This window comes from Harpia harpyja, chromosome 3 (assembly GCF_026419915.1).
Source record: "Harpia harpyja isolate bHarHar1 chromosome 3, bHarHar1 primary haplotype, whole genome shotgun sequence".
NCBI lineage: Eukaryota > Metazoa > Chordata > Aves > Accipitriformes > Accipitridae > Harpia > Harpia harpyja.
The window spans coordinates 26368850-26389832 of NC_068942.1; the positions used below are offsets into that span (position 1 = coordinate 26368850).

The 20983-nt window shown below is 37.7% G+C and overlaps 1 protein-coding gene across 1 annotated transcript; it reads right to left on the reverse strand.

Annotated features, from left to right (window-relative positions):
* Positions 1 to 12: 12 nt before the first annotated feature.
* On the reverse strand, positions 13 to 20747 carry DDX43 (DEAD-box helicase 43). The gene is made up of 17 exons (XM_052781718.1): positions 20372 to 20747; positions 19670 to 19725; positions 19140 to 19272; positions 17663 to 17770; positions 17047 to 17128; positions 15205 to 15361; positions 15008 to 15126; positions 14644 to 14754; positions 13088 to 13229; positions 9327 to 9427; positions 8469 to 8556; positions 6742 to 6869; positions 6020 to 6129; positions 5153 to 5291; positions 4274 to 4361; positions 749 to 885; positions 13 to 406 (listed from the first exon to the last, which is right to left on the reverse strand). The coding sequence occupies exons 1-16, from the start codon at positions 20745 to 20747 to the stop codon at positions 778 to 780; spliced, it is 2046 nt and encodes a 681-aa protein (XP_052637678.1). The 3' UTR covers positions 13 to 406; positions 749 to 777.
* Between the last annotated feature and the right edge of the window lie 236 nt (positions 20748 to 20983).

The window sequence follows — 20983 nt, forward strand, 5'->3', positions numbered from 1 at the left end:
CCAGTAAACTCTGGTTTTTTTCCTCCTTAAGCTAGAAAACTACATCCATGAGAACAAGAGTAGAAACTGTTTTTTTTCCAGTTAGCCACAAACTTATACTTCTTGTTACGCTCTCCTCCATTAGAAGGAAATGCAGACTTCTCTCAAAAAAACCCAACTTTGAGACACAAGTCTTAACAAAAATTACTTCCAATGTTAAGCTTTAAAATAATTTAAAAACCTCCGCCAAACCCAAAAAACTTGCTTCAGCAAACATCAATTACTGCAAACAGAGCGGTTTTCAAATAACTAAGTTATCCTTGGAAATACTTATGCATGCCACTGGCAGATGTGGCATATCAATGCAGAAGTACAGTACTTTGAAGCCACACTGACAAAGATGGCTTACATTCACTAATCCAGTTCTCTGAAAATAAAAAGAAAAAATACGTTTTACATTCTTATATATTAATACTGCATTTAATAAATAAAAAACAAACCCACAATAGTTGTTTTTAACTAGTAGATAATGGCTTTAGAAGTTATGCACATCACACAAGAAAAAAATAATGAAATTCATTTTTAAGTGAAAATAGTGTCCAAGCACAAAACTGGATTTACTTCTACACAAGTTAATCCGGTTTTCTTTTCTAAGCCAATTTTTAAAACACATTTTATTTAAATGGGACAGGTACAGAAAACAATCAACTGACAAAAGAAACTTCTAAATTCAAGCCCATAAATGCTAACACTAACTATAATCACTTACTTTGTTTCAGTAACTTCAAGGGATTACAGTTACTTTGAGGGCTTTCTCTGAGGTCTTCGTATATCCTTTTCAATTTCTTTTCTGATTTGAAATTGTTTGTATCTTTCTGCCATTGCAATAAGCTCGTTAGGAACTACCTGATAGGAAAGCAGCATAAGAACAAGGTCAGTTTTAAGTAATTCTAAACTTTCAGACTCTTGCTTTACAAAAATGCTATTGATTTGTGTGTTCCCGAACTTGATTTTGTTATTTATCTGGCTCCTGTCACTTTGCAGATTGTCTTTTCTGTAGAGATGCAGAGGGAAATCTTTTTACATAAAAGTATACTGAAATATACTGAAAAATAATCAGCACAGTGTCCCTGGATTTTCAATTACATATGTATGCTAGTATCACCATATCTGATGACAACATATAACCAGCTAATTAAAAATTTGTATTTCAGATCGAAATCTATCTTTCAGTGATAATGAACAGCTGGAAAAAACATCCCATGCCACTAAAAGGTGATACCATACCATATATATTTGAAAGTTACACTATTATGATTGATACTAAATTCCTTTTGGAAGTTTTAAGAGCCTTTGAAGAGAAACTTTGGTACTTAAAGTGTTGCCATAGGAAGGGTTCTCACATGGATAAAACAAAGCTAAAAGAAAGAAAAGAAGGGCACGAGAAAGTGGTCAGTTCTCCCACCACCGGGAGGTCGCACGAGCATCTTACCAAGACCCGTGGTGCTTTTTGGCATGTTTGTAATTAGCGGAAAAAATTATGTGTATCATCTGCACACTTTGTCACCTCAGAGTTACTCATGTTTGTAAGGAAGGGGGCCAGATGCAAAGAATTACAGACAGACTATATTGGGTTGAGTGACACTGATCACTGAATGAAAGAAAAAAAAAAAAAAACCAACCCCAAACAAACTATATACTATTCTTACAGATCATGGAACAAAGGCAGTGTCCAACAAGCCTTCTTAAACCAGATCAGGCATAATGCAGACATTAATGCAATGTTTACTGCAAAAAGCAGTATGGGTGACTACACTGTCAGAAGAGGTTTTAGATCACTGATCTATCAAAGCCAGCCTGCTTCAACAATCTGATACAGCATGTAGCCATGCAGCAGCTAGAAGATACCCAGTCCAGAATCAGTGTCCCGATCGGAGTGAAGAGCAAGCTTCTGCAGTGCGTGTGAGCACGGTATTAATGTGATTGCTCAGCCTCTGTGCTTTGTCCCTCTGCCAGTGGCACAAATACAGTGCAAACAGTACAGTACAAACAAATTTAAATACTGTTAAGTCTCCTTAGAAACGCCTAGATCTGGCAATGCTTGCGCAGGTGAGGAATGCAGCCATGACAAAGGGCCTGGTGGAGCAGGAAGGTATATTCCTCCAGTTCCAACTTCTTTTGTTAGGCTTTATAATTCAGCAATGCTTGCCATTTGCTATCAACAACTTTTCTTAAGCTGGCATAAGCGTCAGTTTATTAGTATACATTTTATGTGCTGAATTGGTCTGACTGGTAGACAACTGCCCTGGTTGTCCGGAGTCCATAGAACAGGATGCTTATGAAACAGTCTATTCTGCCTAAGTTTTAGACATTGTTTAGAAATAAAGCGAAAAATGATGCATATCTCTAGCTGAAAGTCATTACAGGAAGTAATGAGACAACATTACTATCCAGTTGAAGCACTGGATAATTTTCTTCCTCAGGATCAGATCAGATCCTCTCCTACAGCATGAAACAGAATTTATTCCAACTAAAATTGCAACAATTTCTTGCAACAGTTGTTCTTGAGCGGACACAAGAAAAGAGTGGGAAGAAGCCTGGATATGGAACATAAAAATCTCAGTGAGGTAATATCCAGCATCTACATCCAGCAAGTTTTTTACATGGACAATCTGTGTATCTGCTAAACGTAAAAGCCAGGTACGGTAGTCCAAATGAGAAAACCAAAAAGGATAAAGATGCCAGAATTTTTATGTAACACTCTTGGTATTAGAGAGATCAGCGTTCTTCTGCCTGATTCCCTAATAAATCTGTCCATGCTTCCTAATAAGCTTATCTATAAAGATCCCTGCAGCATGATACAGCAATCTTTCTGTTGTACCTGTTTTTCTTTAGGGAGATTATCTGTACATTCAAAATCATGGAAAACATTTGGCTAACAAATGCACCTTACTTGTTTTGAAATTGAAGTATTCTGAACCTTCAGACCATGTTTTCAGTTGCTCTCCTTCCCTTTTGCATGATGCTTTAAGACTGAAGTAATGATATTTTCACCGTCATAAGGAAAAAAACCCCTGGCTGTATGGATACTTGCCTTCTATCAGCTATAACTAAAAGTCTGAGAATAATATTGTGACTAACAGTTACCCTTGAAAGTAAGGATTCAGAGATGCTCTTTTCTCCTCTGAACTCGTTCCCAGTTGAACTCACACACGTTAAAAGTTTGGGAACTTCGCAGTCTGCAGCAGGAGACAATGCATGGATGGTAACAGCTGACTCAGAACAAATGAGCTCTAAGTTCTATTTAACTGGCTTCCAAGTATCATTACTGGTTTAATCTCTTAAATTTTCTGAAGAAAAAAAAACCCAAACAAAACCAAACCAAAAACCAAAACAAAAAAACCCCCACCCTAAACAAAAACCCAAACCCTGCAACTTTAAGAAGTTATCAGGGGACAACTCTTTTTTTTCTTTTCCTCCCTCAAAAGCACCTTATCACGTTTGCAATAAGTGGCATATCTTTCAAAGAAGAGTTGTAAAACAGAAGATTCAGGTGAAGTTCTAACTCGGGGTTTAAAGTTTGAGTTAGTGCCTACAATAACAACCACATGTCCTCGGTAAAAGCAATTCAGTTTGTACTCAAACTCCCATCACTCAAAAAAAAAAAAAAAATTTAAAATTTCAACTTGAGTCAGGGCATGAACTGGGGGTTTACTATAAATCAGGCAAAATACTGTTTCTTGTTACAGCAAGAAACAGCAACATAATTGCAACATAATTGCCTCTGGCTTCTCAGATATGGTAGCAAGAAAAGAATGTTTCTTTAAAATAAAGAAACAAATCATATTCCAGTCCTATTTCCCATACTATTTACAAACATCTGTAAGAAAGATAGTTTGGAAAAGTACATGCAGATATCACAACTGTCAGATATAATAAACTGAAAGATAGCTTAGCTTTTTCTGATACAAATATTGTTAATATTTACACTGTTAAATAATAACATTGGTACATGTGTCCAGAAGTGAAAGACTGGAATAAAATACTATGAAATAAAATAGATCCCATGTGCATCTATGTTTGTTTTTTCTTCTTTGGACATGGAAGGCTTTGATTAAAGTTCCCTGTTCTTTGCTGGGACTCATCTGTAAGGTAAAATACAGCTAAGGATATCCAGGACAAGAGAGACTTAAGCACCCATTTTTTGCCTGAGACATTAAAAACACTCACCAAGAAAGTTTCAGGTGGTAACCCAGAACCAATATAAATCTTACCCAGTAAGATGTATTCTTACTTGGTTTGCTCTTTCCAGAATCTCAATCAGCTCAGATGCAACCCTCCAATCACTCTTAGTGACAAGCGTTACTGCCTCCCCAGTACGTCTAAACAAGGAATGAAATAACTGTTGATCCTCAAAACAACTGCTGCTAGGCTTTTCCTATTGACCTACACAGTCATAAATTGTACTACAGGCAGTATTATCGAACCGGTAGATAAAACTGGCTTGAGTATTTACTATGCGCATGACAGAAAGCAACTTTTCATAAAGATCAGAATACAGCAATTCACCTAAAATGGAGCAAAGGCACAACTAATTTAAGACTTTTAGACAATAAACCTAGCATAAAGACAACATATGTAAGTATGAAGAGACATACATTCATATAATGATTAAAATAAGCACATACACAAGAAAAATCACTCTTGTGCCAGCCTGGGAAAGCAGCATTCAAAAGTCCTAACACCCAACTACACCACCATGATAGGCTGAAAACCTTGAATTTATCTATGTTTTTTCCCAATGGACTGTCTAAGAAACTAAACAGCTCAGCTCATGGAGAGACAAACAAGGAAGTGACACTTCAGAGTATCTACACCGAAGTTGTTTTGAACTGTAATTCTTCCCCACATTTAAACTAGCTTTCAAACATCTCTGATTTCCATCCACTTCAATGAAATAACAGAAAAGTGGAAAACTTGTTTGCCTTAAATTTAAAAGTGAACCAATTTCAAAACATAAAGCAGGGTGTTATTATCTAAAATATACTTTGATAGACTTGGAGTCTTCACTCCCCCACTATACATCACCTGTAGCTCTAGCATTTGACAAAAGAACACCTATGCAGCGCATAAAATATTGACAATATATTACTATTTTCTTGTAAACACTTACCCTGCTCTTCCAGTACGACCTACTCTATGAACATATTCTTCAATGTTGCGAGGGAAGTCAAAGTTAAAAACATGAGTAATATCACGCACGTCAAGGCCACGGGATGCCAAGTCAGTAGCTACCAGTATTCTGACTTTGCCTAAAATAAGTACAACAGAGAAAGAGAGTGGGAGTTTATAGAATAAACAGAAAATATACTCCAGTCTATTGGTCTTCTAGTATATAATGCACTTATTCTTAACACATAAAGGAAAAATATGCTTGTGGCATATCACACTGAGTTAACTTCAAATACAAGGTGGTAAGTAAGCACTCGAAATGTCATCTTACTATTATTTGTATTTCACAAGTAGAACAGCAGGGTGCAGAGGAAGCAAGAAACATGCCTAGCTGATATAAAGGGTCTGTGAAAAGAATAGAAACTTCCAACAACTATATTCTCAGCTGGCATCCTTATCATAGGATTATTCTTTGTTAACATGTGATCACATAACCCCAAAGTATAACCCTACTGGCATAATCAAGAACAGAACTGTTTCACTGAAAGCACCATCATTTGACACTTAAATTTACCATTCTGTAGACTAAGAAAATACTGACTTTTCCACAGAGATTTAAAAAATAAAATAAGTCTTACTTTTAAATAATTTAACTCTTGGACATTCCAAATTTTATTTAAGAGCAATCTCTTTTTGTTCACTGTTTTGTTTTGTCAAATTAACAAAGTAAACATATCATCCAGAGCTCTTTAATATTTTCATTTCTATGGTACAGAAGAGACATGGCACTTATAAATAGGCAAAGTCCTGCACATGACAAACTTTAAAAACCTGGGCTAAACAAACCAGTACTTCAGTACAAACGTACCTTTCTTGAAGTCATCTAAAGCCTGTTCTCGATCACACTGTTCCCTGTTACCATGAAGTGACTGTACTGGAATTCCCTGGAGACCAAAGTCACTTGCTAAGTCATCAGCTCTAAGATGAAATAAAACAATGGTTCTTAAAAGGAGAGAAAAAAAAAAAAAAAAGAAGAGTGCAGCATCTAGATTTAGTTCCAAAACCTAATAATGTGACAATAAAAGCTAAACGTGTGCCTAAGGACAAAACCCTATCTAGGTCAGCTGATATTTATTATAAAACAGTATGAAAGCAAGAATATTCCCCACATAAATGTTTGCTTTTATTTATATGCAGGAAAAACAATGGATGATTTTTTGTGTTGTTCACTCAAAAAGCTCAGGTATGGTACAACGACCAACGCCCCACCAATCAGGTCTTGTATGCACCAGCTGCCTATGAAAGTAAACAGTACATCGCATTAATGTATCCCCAAGAACCTTAACATCTACTTTAACTATGTGAAGTTGAGATTTACCACCACCATTAATGATATTGAAAACGATACAAACTACCAGTCAGTCTGGAGGAACGAATAAATGAATAAATAAACAAATAAAAATATTACTACTACCAGCACATTGTTGATACAAGCTGTTACACTTGGTAATTATTATGTGAACTAAGAAACTATCCAGTATTTCTGTTAGAAAAAACAAACAGATGTAATGTTGGGAAGTGATTACATACGTAAGTTTTTTTCCCACAAAAATGATGACCTTATCTTTTGGCTTCATAGAGTCAATGAAATATTGCATGAAAGCTTTCTTTTCCTCCTCAGCGATAACAATAACTCTCTGTTCTACCGTATTTACTGCCTGTTAAACAGCAAAAAGGGATGTTAAGTAGAAACAGGTTAGAATAATACCATTTCTGTTAATTCTCATATTACGGTACTATAAAACTAGTAATATGATACCATGAAAAAACTATTTTAAAACCAAAATATATATCAGTTTGGAATCCAAACAATGCAGATTTGTTGTTTCCTAGTTGCTTTAGAATAGTAAAATTGATCTTTAAGCAGTTTGCCAAATCATGTATTTGCAGAGATTTAGAGGGTACAGATTAGCAGACCAGTGAGGTGAAATAAATATTCCTAGTATTAGTGAAAATCAGATTGAAGTACTTTAGAGTATATTTTATGTTAATCCAGAGCAAGTTGGAACAACAGCAGTCTTACTTGAAAGGACAAGCTTTTAAAGAAGATTCTGTAATCTATTTGAAATTATCAGTTCTGTTCAATTCTTCCAACAACAGTTTGTAAATAAAACTTTGCTTATATTTGAAGGTTGCCACAGAATGTCTAAGGTATACTATGCAAGTAGTATAAAGGTCTAGACATTCTCATGGCACTGCATCATGATTTTGTGGCAAGGGTTGAACAATCAGTCCAGTACATAGAAAGATTCTCTCTCCGTGTGGGAACCCTTCCCCCCCAGAGGTCACCTCTTCAATTAAGAGAAGCTCTTGTAAAAGAGATTAATGCATCGGACAGGAGAACTACAATTGCACTTCCTATCTTTCAAATTCCCATCCTCTGTCTTTGACAAGTAATGCCCTTTGATAAAAGCATAGCTCTGAACAGAACAGATAAAAAGTACACTTCCCCCCCGTATTTCTACCTACAAGTGTACTGGATACTAAGTTTCCTCATTCCCTATCACTAAAAAAAGTGGAACTGAAAAGAAAAATTTTGTAATTTAAGAACCAAACTCAAAGCAATCTCTGGACCAGGATGCAGAGATCTTGGAAGAACTACTATTACTGTAAACTCTGCTGGTACTGGAGCCAACTACACATTGCTGCACAAGCATGACAAGTATGCAACTACACCTACATATTAGAAGTTTTGGACTTTAAAGACAGTTCTTACTCCAACATGTACATTCCTGCTCTAGACAAGTGCCCTTCAGGAGTTTAGTACAGAGCTTCCACTCCCTTTGAGAAAGCAGCAGTTAAGAAACACAGGTCCAGATAAGGATCTGTATGCATTAGAAGGAAAACCTTCAGAAAGAAGAGTAAGGAACAAGAACTTGCTGAACAGAAGTGAAGGCTGTAAAAACAAGGGCTCAGGCAAGAACACGTGGCGCTGTGAAGTACAATATTCAAAGTTCAATTTGATTGATACTTGTTGATTGTGACCTCTTCTACTGAAGATCTAGGACTTCAAGATCTTGTTACAGAAACATAAGAACAAATTTTTTTCTACTTTTTTTTTTTTTTAGTTCTTTCTAAGCTTTTAATGGTGCTTTAGAAGAATAATATGGAGCTGTTTTTTCAAAGTTCAGATTGATTTTAATGTTACATGCATTTACTTACATACAGTTACAAGCAAAATATTCCCTGGTTTAACTGTAGGTTCTTCTCAAAAAAAAAAGAAAAAAAAAAAAAGGCTCAGGAACAGAACAACTTACTGCTAAGTCAAGAGTGCCAACATATACAATCATAGGATTTTTCAAATAAGATTTTGCTAGGCGACGAACACCGTCAGGCCAAGTAGCACTAAACAGGAAGTGAAAAGAAGCACATAAGAATAGAGTGCAAAACCTTCTCCAATTCATTAATTTCATCACATTCTTCTTTCTTTCTTATACACCAGTGAAACACTTGAGTCTGCAATAACAGTAGTGAGTTTATATAACATTTAGAAATAATCTTAATGAGTCATTAGTAAAGAGTACTCAAGCTTTAAAGATAACTTTCTAGGTTAAAAGTACAGGCAACAGTTCAGGAGCCTTTCTAATGAAGCCAAAAGTGAGTTTAGTAGTTCAATGATACCTAATAAGTTTCTAGTCAGTTTTTATCTCTAAAACAATAGCTCCAATGCAAAATACTATAACAAAAATTATGTTGGATTATTCTACTGTTAAGCTCCCAAAAGCTGCGTAATTGCAAAATTAATCCGGGTACAGCCTAGCACAGATACTGATCAGAAGGCTAGGATGCACATTTGGTCCTACATGAAAAAATGGAAGTTGGCATTTCAAATTGCTATGGCAAATTCTAGCACTCCCAGGACACCTTCCTTTTTGGGAAGAACTCAGTTGTTTTTATAGCTGATGTAAAACATCAGACAAGGGGTACAAAATGAAAATAAAATTGTCAAATGACTCATTAGGATTGACTAGGCAGAATTAGAAAGAAAACTGGTGCCATTCCCATTTAGGCTGGTAGAAGTTGTAATAAAAATGACACACTTGTTTTGAAGTTTACTTGTTCAATAATCTTATGTTTACAGTGTTCAAGTACTGAGCACTATTATGCTTACATACCTTGTCATAACAGTTTGTCTGTCAGGCCTCACATCTATTAGGATCTTCATTATCTGAGGTTCGAATCCCATATCCAACATTCTGTCAGCCTCATCTAAAACCTGCTCAGAACAACTTTATTTATTGTGCCTAGTACCTTAGATAAGGGTTTCAGCAGACATTACATAGCAGACCATTTTAATGGTAAGAATTTTAATTGCAGAATTCACTCCATAATGTATTGCAAAACCTGTTCAACTTCTATTTTACCTCTCCAATTTCCTTGAGGCTTTTTCATTTAGCAATACATTTGCAGGCAGAACAAGAAAATCCACAGCACCTTTAAGAGCACTTAAAAGTCAATGAAGAAGAAACTACAACTGTTTGTTTAACAAGAATTTGGTTGGTGCCTAAAACTAAGCACAGAATTTAAAAAAAAAAAAAAAAAAAAAAAAAAGAAAGAGAGAGAGAGAGAAAAACCAAAACCAACACCAACCAAACCTGGGTGGGGGGGACCCCACACAACACACTTTAAGTAAGACATTTTTGGTAATTTAAAGGGGAAATCTCACTTCTACCTTGTTAGAGATCTCGTACCAGATCAAAATATCAGTTATCAATTTAGTTCCTCATTAGAAGTAGGAAAAAAGCCAGACCATACATTCTGGCTCACACTAGGACACTGTAGAACTCCCAGAGCTCAAACTTGTTTCATCTGGAACAAGTGAGCTGAACGTCTGAGTACAACTGTTTGGAACTGACTTTTTTTCTAATATACAAACACACTTGTGAATGTTTTCAGAGTCTCATACAAAGGCGGCAGCTGCCATCCAAGACTAATTTTTCTCCTTTAATTTTCAAATAGCGTTTATATAAATCAAAGTTCTATGGATCATGCTTTTAAGTACTGACATTTTCTAGTCACTTATGTGGAGACATAAGACTTTGATGATAATCCCTTTCTACTGTCCTTATTTTGCTGTTCCATTCTTTTCAGATGTTTTATTCTATTAAAGGTTTTTAGTACATTATCTATGTAGATCTCTGAAATAATAACAAATCATCAGCTGAGAGACAGAAGACAAGAATTCTATTTCTTAATTTAATTCTCTTAATCTTCAAAGGACTCACGGAGATTTCATTAACGACTTGGATTCTAATACAATGGCAAGGCTGAAACATCATTAATTTTGTATACAGAGTTGGCTACTATGTCCCTTCCAGCAGCAGAAGCTTTCTAAGCTATTAAGCACACTGGTACTTTGCTGCAAAGGGAGAAGAAAGCACGTAAGTATGTGTATTAGATGGATCAGTGTAGTGAAGTTTACTTTCCTTATTTCTGATAGCTGCTTAACAAACAAATAAAGGCTTAATAAATAAATAAATAAATAAAGGCTGTATGTAGTAGATATAACATAGAAATTAGCACTATTTTTTCCAAATGCCTCATAGCCAGGTCCTGATTTATAAGCTGTATCTCCCCTCAGCTGACATAATCTTAGGTTTCTTGTTATCTATACATATTTACTTGTTTGTTAATATTATTCATTTCAGTTCTATTTTTTGGCAAGAAATTCTTACAAGCCAGTTCTTCATGTGAAAATTATTTTCTTTCCTCTGTTTTAAATTAGTTATTGGTAAGTTTTACACTTTTTTTTTTTGTATTTGAAGACTAAAAGGATGACTCCAATCTACCTTCCATATCCTACTTCATGATTTTTCTATATATAGAGATATATATATGTATATGTTTTTAGTATATTCTTTCGCCTAAATGCTTCCCAATTATTCATGCACAACTCCAATTTCCTTCCTTCTGCTTCATGAGCATAAAGTCAAAAGAAAAAAAGCACTGAGATTACTGATGAACGAATACCAATTTACACTGAACACAGCAAAACACAAAGCAATCTTCAAATGACATGTACTGTAAATAATCAGGCCATATATGACAGAATTTCCCAGTCTTTCTTCTGAAATCATGAAAAACAGCATATCTTGAATAAATGGGTTCCTAAAAATCTGAATCAAGACTGCACCTAACTTGATGGTTCTGTCAGGCAAGAAGACAAATTCCCTGCCTCCAGGGCAGGTGAATACCTTGTGTACAGTGTATATTCAAATATAACTAACTCTAACAGAGTTTGGGTTTTGGCTTGGGGTTTTTTTTTGTTTTGTTTTGGTGGTTTTGGGGTTTTTTTTTGTTTGGTTTTTTTTGGGTTTTTTTTTGTTTTTTAAACAAACAATTGTATCCCAGTCTCTGACCTTGGAAGGCCTTTGGTAAACAATTATATCATACCAGGAAATAATACTCAGTGCACTTTGGGAGCATTCACAAGACTCAACAATATCTTTAAATGAAAACTGTAAATGAAGCTCTTCAGTGAAGAGTGTTCTTCATCCAAGGTGTTAAGTTGAAGTCTAATATCCCTCTCTTTTCTCTGAAATAAGGCTTCAAGATTAAATTATTTGTTGGCTGAAAATTGACAGTGAAAGCATCTTATGTATTAAAGAGTACAAGAAACTACAAGGAAAAAATATATGATAAGATTAAAAAAACCCAGAATTTTGGATGTGCAAATTCTCATATGGGACCTAAAGCAGCACAGCATTTCCAGAAAGTCTGAAGCATGAGATGTTAACCACCTTGCAAAACACGGTCCTTGCACTGGTATCAATATTCTGAAAATATTTAACTGCTAACAGTACAACAAATGTTTTTCTCCTGCTTTACATCATCATATTTTTCAGTTTGATAGCTAATTCTTTTTAGTAATGTCATACTGTAGTATATCCTGCACATACTGAAACATCTGATTTTGGTTACATACATACTCTTTGCTTTACAAAGCAGCGTATGCCTGTAGTATGACCATACCTCACCTTGGCAGAGAAAGATTACTAATGTTCCTATAGTTCTCAGAAAGCAGGTTTTCATGCCTTTTTTCCTCCTGCTTAGCAATTACATGTTACTCTTCTACACAAGGCTAGTCTTCTGTCTTCCAATAATCCTCTTTTTTTCTAGATGGCCAAATTTCTAATGATGCTATACCACCACTAGCCTTGCCAGTAAGCTCACAACTATTAGCTAGAATTGGAGCTAACTCGTTACGGCATAATGAGTATTTAACCCTTAGAGGGGAGTGGGGATGGAGATAAGGGAGGGAAAGCAGGCCAAGTTGTCAAACTAGGCAACAAATTGCCAGTTAAACAGACAACTCATAAATAATTTGAGTATATGAAAGTATTTTACAAAATACTTTGTATGGTTTTAAGTGTCCAGCACAGCAAAAGGCAAGAATGGAATGAAGACAAGGATTCATAACAACGTTATTTTCCCACTGAGCTCAAAAGAAAGTCAGTCACCCAAACACTTAAATACCTAACTGTTTGTGACTCTGGTGCTTACTGCACAAGTTCTAATAAGAACTTGAGTCACTGTTAACCTTTATAAGAAAAGGAAAAGACAACTTGGGAAAAGCATTTCATCCATTAATAACTGATCCTGACAAAATGAAGTTTAAAACAGCAAACATTACTAATATGAGATAACAGTTTAGCTTACTGTGCTAGAAGCCTGTTTTATTTTTTTCTAGGGAATATTCCACATCTGCAATGCAGTTATGGCAAGTATGAACCATCCTGCCAACACCAATCTCAATGTTAAGATGTATTGTAATTAAGACTTAAAAAGTTTTCTTTAAACTTCATTAAAACTTAAGTTCACACTAAGTTAACCATTTCCCAACTGGTGCAATACTCATCCCGTATCAGCTACTTGCCAAGTATGTTATGCTCTTCAAATTTATGAAGTTGTTCATCTGAAGATCATTCAGTCTGCCAGGAGTAGCAATAACAATATCCACACCTTTGGTAACCACGTCTATCTGTCCTTTTCGGTCCCCACCACCATATATGCAAATACTGAAAAATAAAATTTTTTACAGAAGCAGTGTATTAAGGTTCATCTGAAGTCAATCTTTTTCAAATAAATGCCACCATGTTGCTTCATTTTAAAAAGTATTGTCTGGTATTACCAAAACGAAGGAATACAGCAAATGTGACGACTGATAGTATCACAGTAAATAATGGACTTAACACTGAATGATACTCCCTCAACAGTTCAGCAATAGCTTTCTGCTGAAATTGCAGTGAAAGTAATCATGAAAGGAAGGAAGATGGCTATGAAGCTATGAGTATGTTTTGGGTTGTTCTGAAAATATTCACACCAAAATAGACAAACGTATGACAAGATGCATGATTTTCTAAACAGTACCATCAAAAGTCAGATGTTTTGCTGTTATAACAATCAACGCATTTGATAAGGTATCAGGCTTACACACAAACTTAACATGTTCTGCAAAACTCCTTAGTATTTTTGGGAAGGAAGCAGAACATACATTTCAGTATTTGATGACTACAAGACTAATTCTGAATGCCATACAAAGTTACCAGAGAGCCCTAAAAGTAAGTTTCAGAGTACAGTAATGTCTGTTGAATACTTTAAATGAAGATCTACACTCTCAGCAGGTTTGTGGATGAAACCACACTGGGAAAGCAGTTGATACACTAGAGGGCTAGGCTGTTACTCAGAAGAACCAGAAAAAACTAGAGAAATGGGCTGACAGTAATCTCATGAAGTTTAACAAAAGCAAAGATGGGGATGGAATTACCCCAATGGCTGAGGGCCAACATGCTAGAAATTGGCTTTGCAGAAAAGACTTCGGCGGGCAAGAAACTGAACATTATTCAGCAGTGTAACCCCACAGAAAAGAGCGCCAGCTGTGTACCATGGAGAAGGTAGCCGGCAGGTTGAAAGAACTCATTATTCCCCTTTACTCAGTACTTGTGAGACCACACCTCAAGCACAATATCCAGTTTTGTACCCCCTGCCTCTATTACAAGACAGACATATCCATACTGGAGCAAGTCCAGCAGGCAGCTACCAAGATGGTCAAGGGGATGGAGTGCATGACGTGAGAAGCTGGTAACCAGGCTTGTTCAGCTGAAAGAGGAGAAGGCTCAGGGAGATCTTACTGCTGTCTACAACTACCTAACAGCAAGATGCTGAGAAGACACAGCCAGACTCTTCTCAGCTGTCCACACAGAAGGACAGAAGCAACAAAGCTACAACACATAGAACTCCAACTATATAAGAAATAGATTTTCACCATAAGAGTAGTGAAAACAGGCATTCTAAAAACTGGGGAAATACAAAGTCTGCATTTACTACCTTCCCCTCCTCTCTTAGCAAATGCAATTTTAGTAGGTGAATTAAGCCACAAGCGGTAGGAAAAAAAAAAATATTACTTAACAAGCAAGCGAGAAGTAAGATTACCTTTTAATTCCTTTGTACGTGTACTTCAAACACTCTGCCTCTACTTGAAGTGCCAGTTCTCGAGTGGGAGCAAGGACTAACATTCCTGGCCCCCCACGCTGATCTTTGGATCTGCAATAAAGCATCTTTAGAATGTGGGCTAGGCAAAGTCCATCGCATCTGACATTGACTATTTTTATACTGTTCTAGACTTTCTCAGTAACAGAATCTATGGTGACAGATTTGGTACTTATTCCACCAGGTTTATAATTTTTTTTCCACTTTATGATTTATTATCTTCTTTACTACAAAACCATCATGTAGGGGGTGGGGGCGGGGGGAAGTACCCACAGCTAAACAAGTCAGACATGTGAGCAATCCTTACATTGGTTGTGAAGTCAAGTGAATGAATCCAGGCATTAAGTAGGCTAATGTCTTCCCGGTACCAGTCTGTGCTATACCAATAAGATCAATTCCTTGGAGTATGATCGGCCACGCCTGGGACTAATATAAACCAACAAAGACTTAAATATACTTTTCTCTTGAGCTTTAGTTAAAGAGTCGTTAAAATTGAAGAAATACCTGAATTGGTGTAGGCTTTTGAAAACCAACTTTCCTAATATTAGACATAATATCAGGATAATGCTCAAATACATCTTCAAATTTACAAACAGGATTGGGAATGCAGCGTTTTTCACCTTCTTTTAAGTCATCACAGATTATATTATTATTTTCTTTCCTGTATAGAATTAAAGAAATGCAATTGCTTTAAAGTCTCATTATCTGAAAAAGTAGAGCTAACACAAAAGACTGCCTTTCTGACTTTTTTTTTTTTTTTTAAATTCCTGGAACAACAGAAAACAAGTTCAGGCTCTTGAATGAGACTTCTAACTCTTCTTCTAACTTTTAAGAAAGTCTTACTACAGAAATACTTCTCCTGGAGGCATCAATTACCATTCTTTCTTAAGAATGATTAATTTGAAGTTATATGTGGTTATTAACATGAACTGCAGTCCTGTCATATCAGACTTCAATTATACTGTATTACAAATTAAATAACTGTGACAAGTTTTTAAACCTAAAGACAACCCAGATCTCAGAGGAATGGATTGGACTTCTTTGTCAGAACTCTATATTCTGACAAAAGCCTTCCTGAAATATTTTCAGAGCAGCTTCCTGGATGCTCTAGAAAATACAAACAGAACAGTTTAGAAAAAAGAACGTTGTCAGTAAGACAAACTGAAAAAAAAAAAAAAAAAACCAACCCAAAAAAATCCCAACCCAACAAAACCCAAAATACAACAATGCACACAAAAAGCTACATTAAAAACTGAGGTTCTGAGGCTACCCCCAATTAAGAGGTATTAATATGCATAAGTAGTTTATCTTCATTCCAGTCCTGTACTCTTCTGAAGATTGCATTCAGCAAATAGTTTTACTTCAAGCAGGGTGTGGGCTAGGAAAAGAATGGGTAATTCAACCTCTCCTCATGTTTACAAATTTTTTTTTTTTCAATTAGTCTTTTTTCCCTTAAAGCAAATAAATTAGATGAAAAAGGAAAAACATTCCATTATCACACAAGTGCTATTCCTCAATGCATGTTCTGAACCTACAGAACAATGTTCTGTTGCTCTTGACTAGCTCTGACAGTAACATATACCTATACTTCAAGGAAATGGGCATCAATTCCATGCTTTGCTCACTGTGGCAACCTTTCTCTGGTGGGCATGCAAGAGGAAAACCAGACACCATGCAAAAAGAAAAGTAATAAAAGGTAATGATTCAAGAATGTTCACCAGCTTCATTAGAACTACTGAAAAGGGTTGAAACTATTACCAGGGCCTGAACCAAATCACTTGAAACAGATCATCTGCTTTTCTTGCAAAGTAATCATGTAGATTGCTGGATCAAAATGAATGGATACAGTTAACTGAGGCATGTACTCAGCAGATGTACTTGTAAAGACTAGACGGATAGGAAGACAACAGTAACAGAACTTGAAATTTGTTTTGAAGATGGTATTTGACTAAAATATATGGGGGAAAAATGGTAGCCAAGAGGTATTCAACATGTGAACAATCGTATTTGGAAGGACCTAGAAAACGTGAACATGCTGTCTCACAAAATGCAAAGAAACAGCCAAAAGCCAATGAATGGTCTTGATTTTTGTCCCTTCTGAAAGTCAACTAGATGAAACACTTTTAGAGAAGCAATTAATCCCTAATGTTAATTTTCCAAGCAACTAATAATACCCCATCTGCTAGTTAGAGTTTAAGTCCTAAGAAAGAGTTCCTAAGAAGATCTAGTTTATTACAAGACCCTAACATTAAAGTTGCTGTCTCAGTATTTCATCTCCCACTTTCTGGCCTTTATACCTTAAGTTATTTTTGCCAAGCAGATGATTCCCTATAGAAATGTTCTTACCGCCATAGTTCCACTTCTTCTTGTGACATAGATGCAGTCCTTGATGATTCTTTATAGAAGTTTTTCTCAATTGGAGGCAAGTCTTAAACAATGAGAAAAAGTAAACTCAAGACAGTAAGAAATGCTACAGGTTCAGGGCAAGTCTTCTAAAGCTTAAGATGGAAATCTCAAAAGCCAAACAGTGCCCTGTACTAGGAGACTAGTCAAAAGTGGTGGAAGACTATTGCTGTTCATGTAAAAGATGAAGTCTGAGACAAACACTGAAGTATCTGCAAAAGAATCACTTCCCCACATTTCAAATTCTGAAGTAATTTCTACTAATATATATAGCATAATATTTAACAATTCTCAGATTTTTGCTGTGGCCACATACAAAATAACAGCATTTTTAAAGGGTGAAGTAAAAATACCAATTGAATAGGAAGTTTAAGTCTTCGCACAGCACCTACAGTGTCCTCCATGACTATGCTGATGTGGTCACTTCACTGCAAATACTTAACTAATTTGGACACTGAAAGATTCAGTCATCTCAAAGCAAAAAGTAAAAACATTTAAGCATTCAAACAGATTTATGGTATAAAGACAAGTACCATACAATCAAAATATTAAAACTAACCTGCCCACTTCATAGCTTCATATTTAGCTTTGTTTTCTCGAAGAGAGGCCCAGTTAATCACTGGTTTCTTTGGGTTATTTTCAGGCTTGATAATGTCCAAGATTTGTCCTGCAGAGTTAGTACCAAAATGCTGCTGTTTCATGGAATCTGTTGGCAGGGTCAGGGAGACACACACTCCCACCCCACCTCCAAAAACCCACAAACACCTTATTTTCTTTTTCTACTGTAAGGCCTCTTACGTGATTTTGAATAGGCGTGAAGCATTTAAATAGAAAATTCTTTCCCAGGTCTTAGCCTGAAACATCAGTAAAACATGTACAAATCCAGTTCTGATAAAAAAAGAAGCACATCACATCTTTAGCTACTTAAAGAAAGTAATGACAGGTTCTGAAATGCTGCTCCTCCACCTATAAATAAGGCTTGTTGTACAGCAGGCTTTTGAAAAACTTGTGAACCCAGCAGATGATGTGCAGACAGAAAGCTTTATTTTTAACAGCTACAAGAGCAAGGTTTTCTTCTAAAGCATCCAATGACACCACAATAAAGTCTCAGTGTAGTTACACTCTCTACTTTTTTGATGAGGTTAACACTTTGTAAGAAAGGTTTTACACTGAAGATAAAAATGGCAACACAATTATGTATTAGTGGAAAAGCAGGAAACACAGGGAAAACGCAGACACACATACTAAGGAAGTGTTAACTATTTCTAGCCTCTTGAAACATACTCATCCACCTTCTAGGGCACTTCTAAAATCAAAACTCACAGCTACTCCATTCCTTATTCTAACACTGGAACACAAGTCTCAGATCCCTTCTTCTTCATCAGTGCCTCAGATCAACAACTATGGATGTTGTCTGCCCGTGCAAAAAGTTGTTGGGAGCACATGCAAGACAAATACCAGTAACATAAGCAGCGCTTCAACATACAATCATTACTCATATATCCATGTAACAAAGTTAACACAATAAAGCCTAGTAAAGTGAGGCATGATGTGCGACATCAAATCTTAAATGCTAACTTCCCATGAAGTAGTAAGAAAACAGCATTGCCCATGCTATAATTAGTACATGGTACATTAGTACATAGACTACATTTATAAAAGCTTATCGTATTTTAATACTGCACAGATACTACATTAAAACTTAAACTAGAACCAATACTTGTATTTCAGGGGAATTGGACAGATAATGCAAGAAACCAAGTAGTATAACATTCTGCATTCATTAAAATTGTTGAAAACACACAGGAACAGATTTTCACAGAAGTCTGGCAGTTTGAGGGCGGGAAACTGTTCATAGCTGAGAAAGGAGGATGTCTAGGTATTTCTAAGGAGGTATGCCATTGCCCAAGAACAAGGTGAGAGTTAACTCACTTTAGTAAAATACTAATATAAAAACACTCCAGCAAACTACCGAATGTATGGAAAGACAATCCATTGTCTTTCTTTTTTTTTTTTCCCAAAACCACATTTCTTACCTTTCTCAGTCCCACCTCTAATGTAGTTTTGTCCAGATCTTGTAACAGCATCGTCAATCAACATCTTGGCTTTGTTTTGCACAGCAACGCTGCCAAAAATCTTTACTTCAGCTTCATAGGTTCCCTTTATAACCTACATTCATAAAACCTTACTAAGTTTTTTTAATACTGCAAAGACAAACATCATATGAGAAAACATACTGAAAACAATCTTTGATTTTTTTTTTTGTCTGAATTTTAACTGCTCTTCCCAGGAAAAGGCCCTTTAATTCCCTTTGTGAAAGAAAGGAAAACAAATGCATATGTAAAGAAAAAAACCCCAACCAAAACAGTAAGCTTTTCCTACTTTCACATACCAGTCAAGTTGCACCCTCAATTCCACTTCCTTTTTCCCAATTCTTGTAACAGAATAGAATTATTACAGCCACTGCAACACCCTTCAATTTGCTGCAGTAATTCTGAAGCATGGAAGCAAAACCGAGTATGTTCCCAACAGAGTCCAGGCCTGGATGACACACAGCACATGGTACCTGTATCCTGGAACCTGAAGAATCCTCAAGTTCTCTTATTTTAGTTCCACCCCGACCTGTTATAAAGATACACTTAAGCTATTATAGAGATTTAGGCCAAACTGTGAAAAACTACACATGGTAACTCTAAGCATTTCGGTTGTGACCAAAACCTAAGACCTTCATATAAGCACACGCATCCATAAATAAAAGAACTTGTGACACTGAACTGTTGGAAAATGCAGGTGACTTTTTTGGCCATTAACCAAACACAAGGTGCAGGAGGGGGGAGGGGGGGAGACACCTCAGTTGAAGAGATGGAGCAGCAAAACCAGCTCAAGAGCCACCCTTCCTCCACATGACTGGAGAGGGGCTTCAGCCCACTTACAGACTGCTGGCCGTGAGAAACTGACAACAACCCAACCACTTTAGGGAGGAAAAGCTCAGCTACCCTGGCCAGTGGTAGAGCTCCACTTTTCAGCCAGTACCCTGCAAAAGCATCCTGCCATCCTCAGGCGAGAGAGGTGTAAGGGAATCGCAAGGGGCTGGGGCCTTTCCACGGCCGGGGAGCTGGAAGGCAGCCATGCACCTCCTCGGGGCACAGAGGGAGGGAGCAAGGGCCCACACCAACAAACCTCTCCGCGGCCGGGTCCTCTCCTCCTCCCCCCTCACCTCAGCGGGCCAAGCCCCCCCGGGGGGGGGTGTGCGTGCGGCCGTTATTACCTATGAGAGCCCCGACCAGGGCGTTATCGAGGTGGAAGCAGAGGGGCGCCACGGCGTTCCCAGCTTGGCCGGCGGCGGCTCGGGGCGGCCGCTGCCGCGCCGCTTCCCCCGGGCCGCGGGAGCCTCCAGCGCCTCGAGGCCCCCGCTCTTCCTCTCCGAGGCCGGCCGCCGCCTCCCGCCGCCACTCAGCGCTCCTTCGTCCCCCGCCGCCCTCTACGGCGGCGCGACTCTGCGACGGGAGCGGCGGCCGGCACAGAGGAGCGGCGGCGGGGGCGGCAGAAGATGGCGGCCGGCACACGGGAGCGGCGGCCGCAGAAGATGGCGGCCGGCCGGGCCCGCCGGCATCCTCGTCGCTGCTTGTGTCCCAGTCAGACATGGCGGCTCCCCGCCTCGGGCTCCGCGGCCCATGTGGCGGGCCTCAGCGCGCCTTTGGCTAGGGAGTGCGCTGATTGGCCAAAGCGGGCCGCTCCCTGAGCAGTGATTGGCTGGCTGCCGCTGAGGGCCGCTGAGGGCCGCTGGGTCCCGGGTCCTGCCGCCATCTCCTTCCCGTCTCCTTCGTCCGCCCCGGGGCAGCCCTGGGTGGGCTCCGCCGAGGAGGAGGCGGTGGTTTTG

What these genes read in the sequence shown, in the direction of transcription:
- DDX43 (XM_052781718.1), bottom strand. Translation starts at nt 20,747, where the DNA reads ATGTCTGACTGGGACACAAGCAGCGACGAGGATGCCGGCGGGCCCGGC. An exon ending in GAAGAAGTGGAACTATGGCG is followed by an intron (nt 15,362 to 17,046) that starts GTAAGAACATTT and finishes AATTCTATACAG; the next exon opens with GAAAGAAAATAATAATATAA. An exon ending in TTCTGGAAAGAGCAAACCAA is followed by an intron (nt 886 to 4,273) that starts GTAAGAATACAT and finishes CTTTCCTATCAG; the next exon opens with GTAGTTCCTAACGAGCTTAT.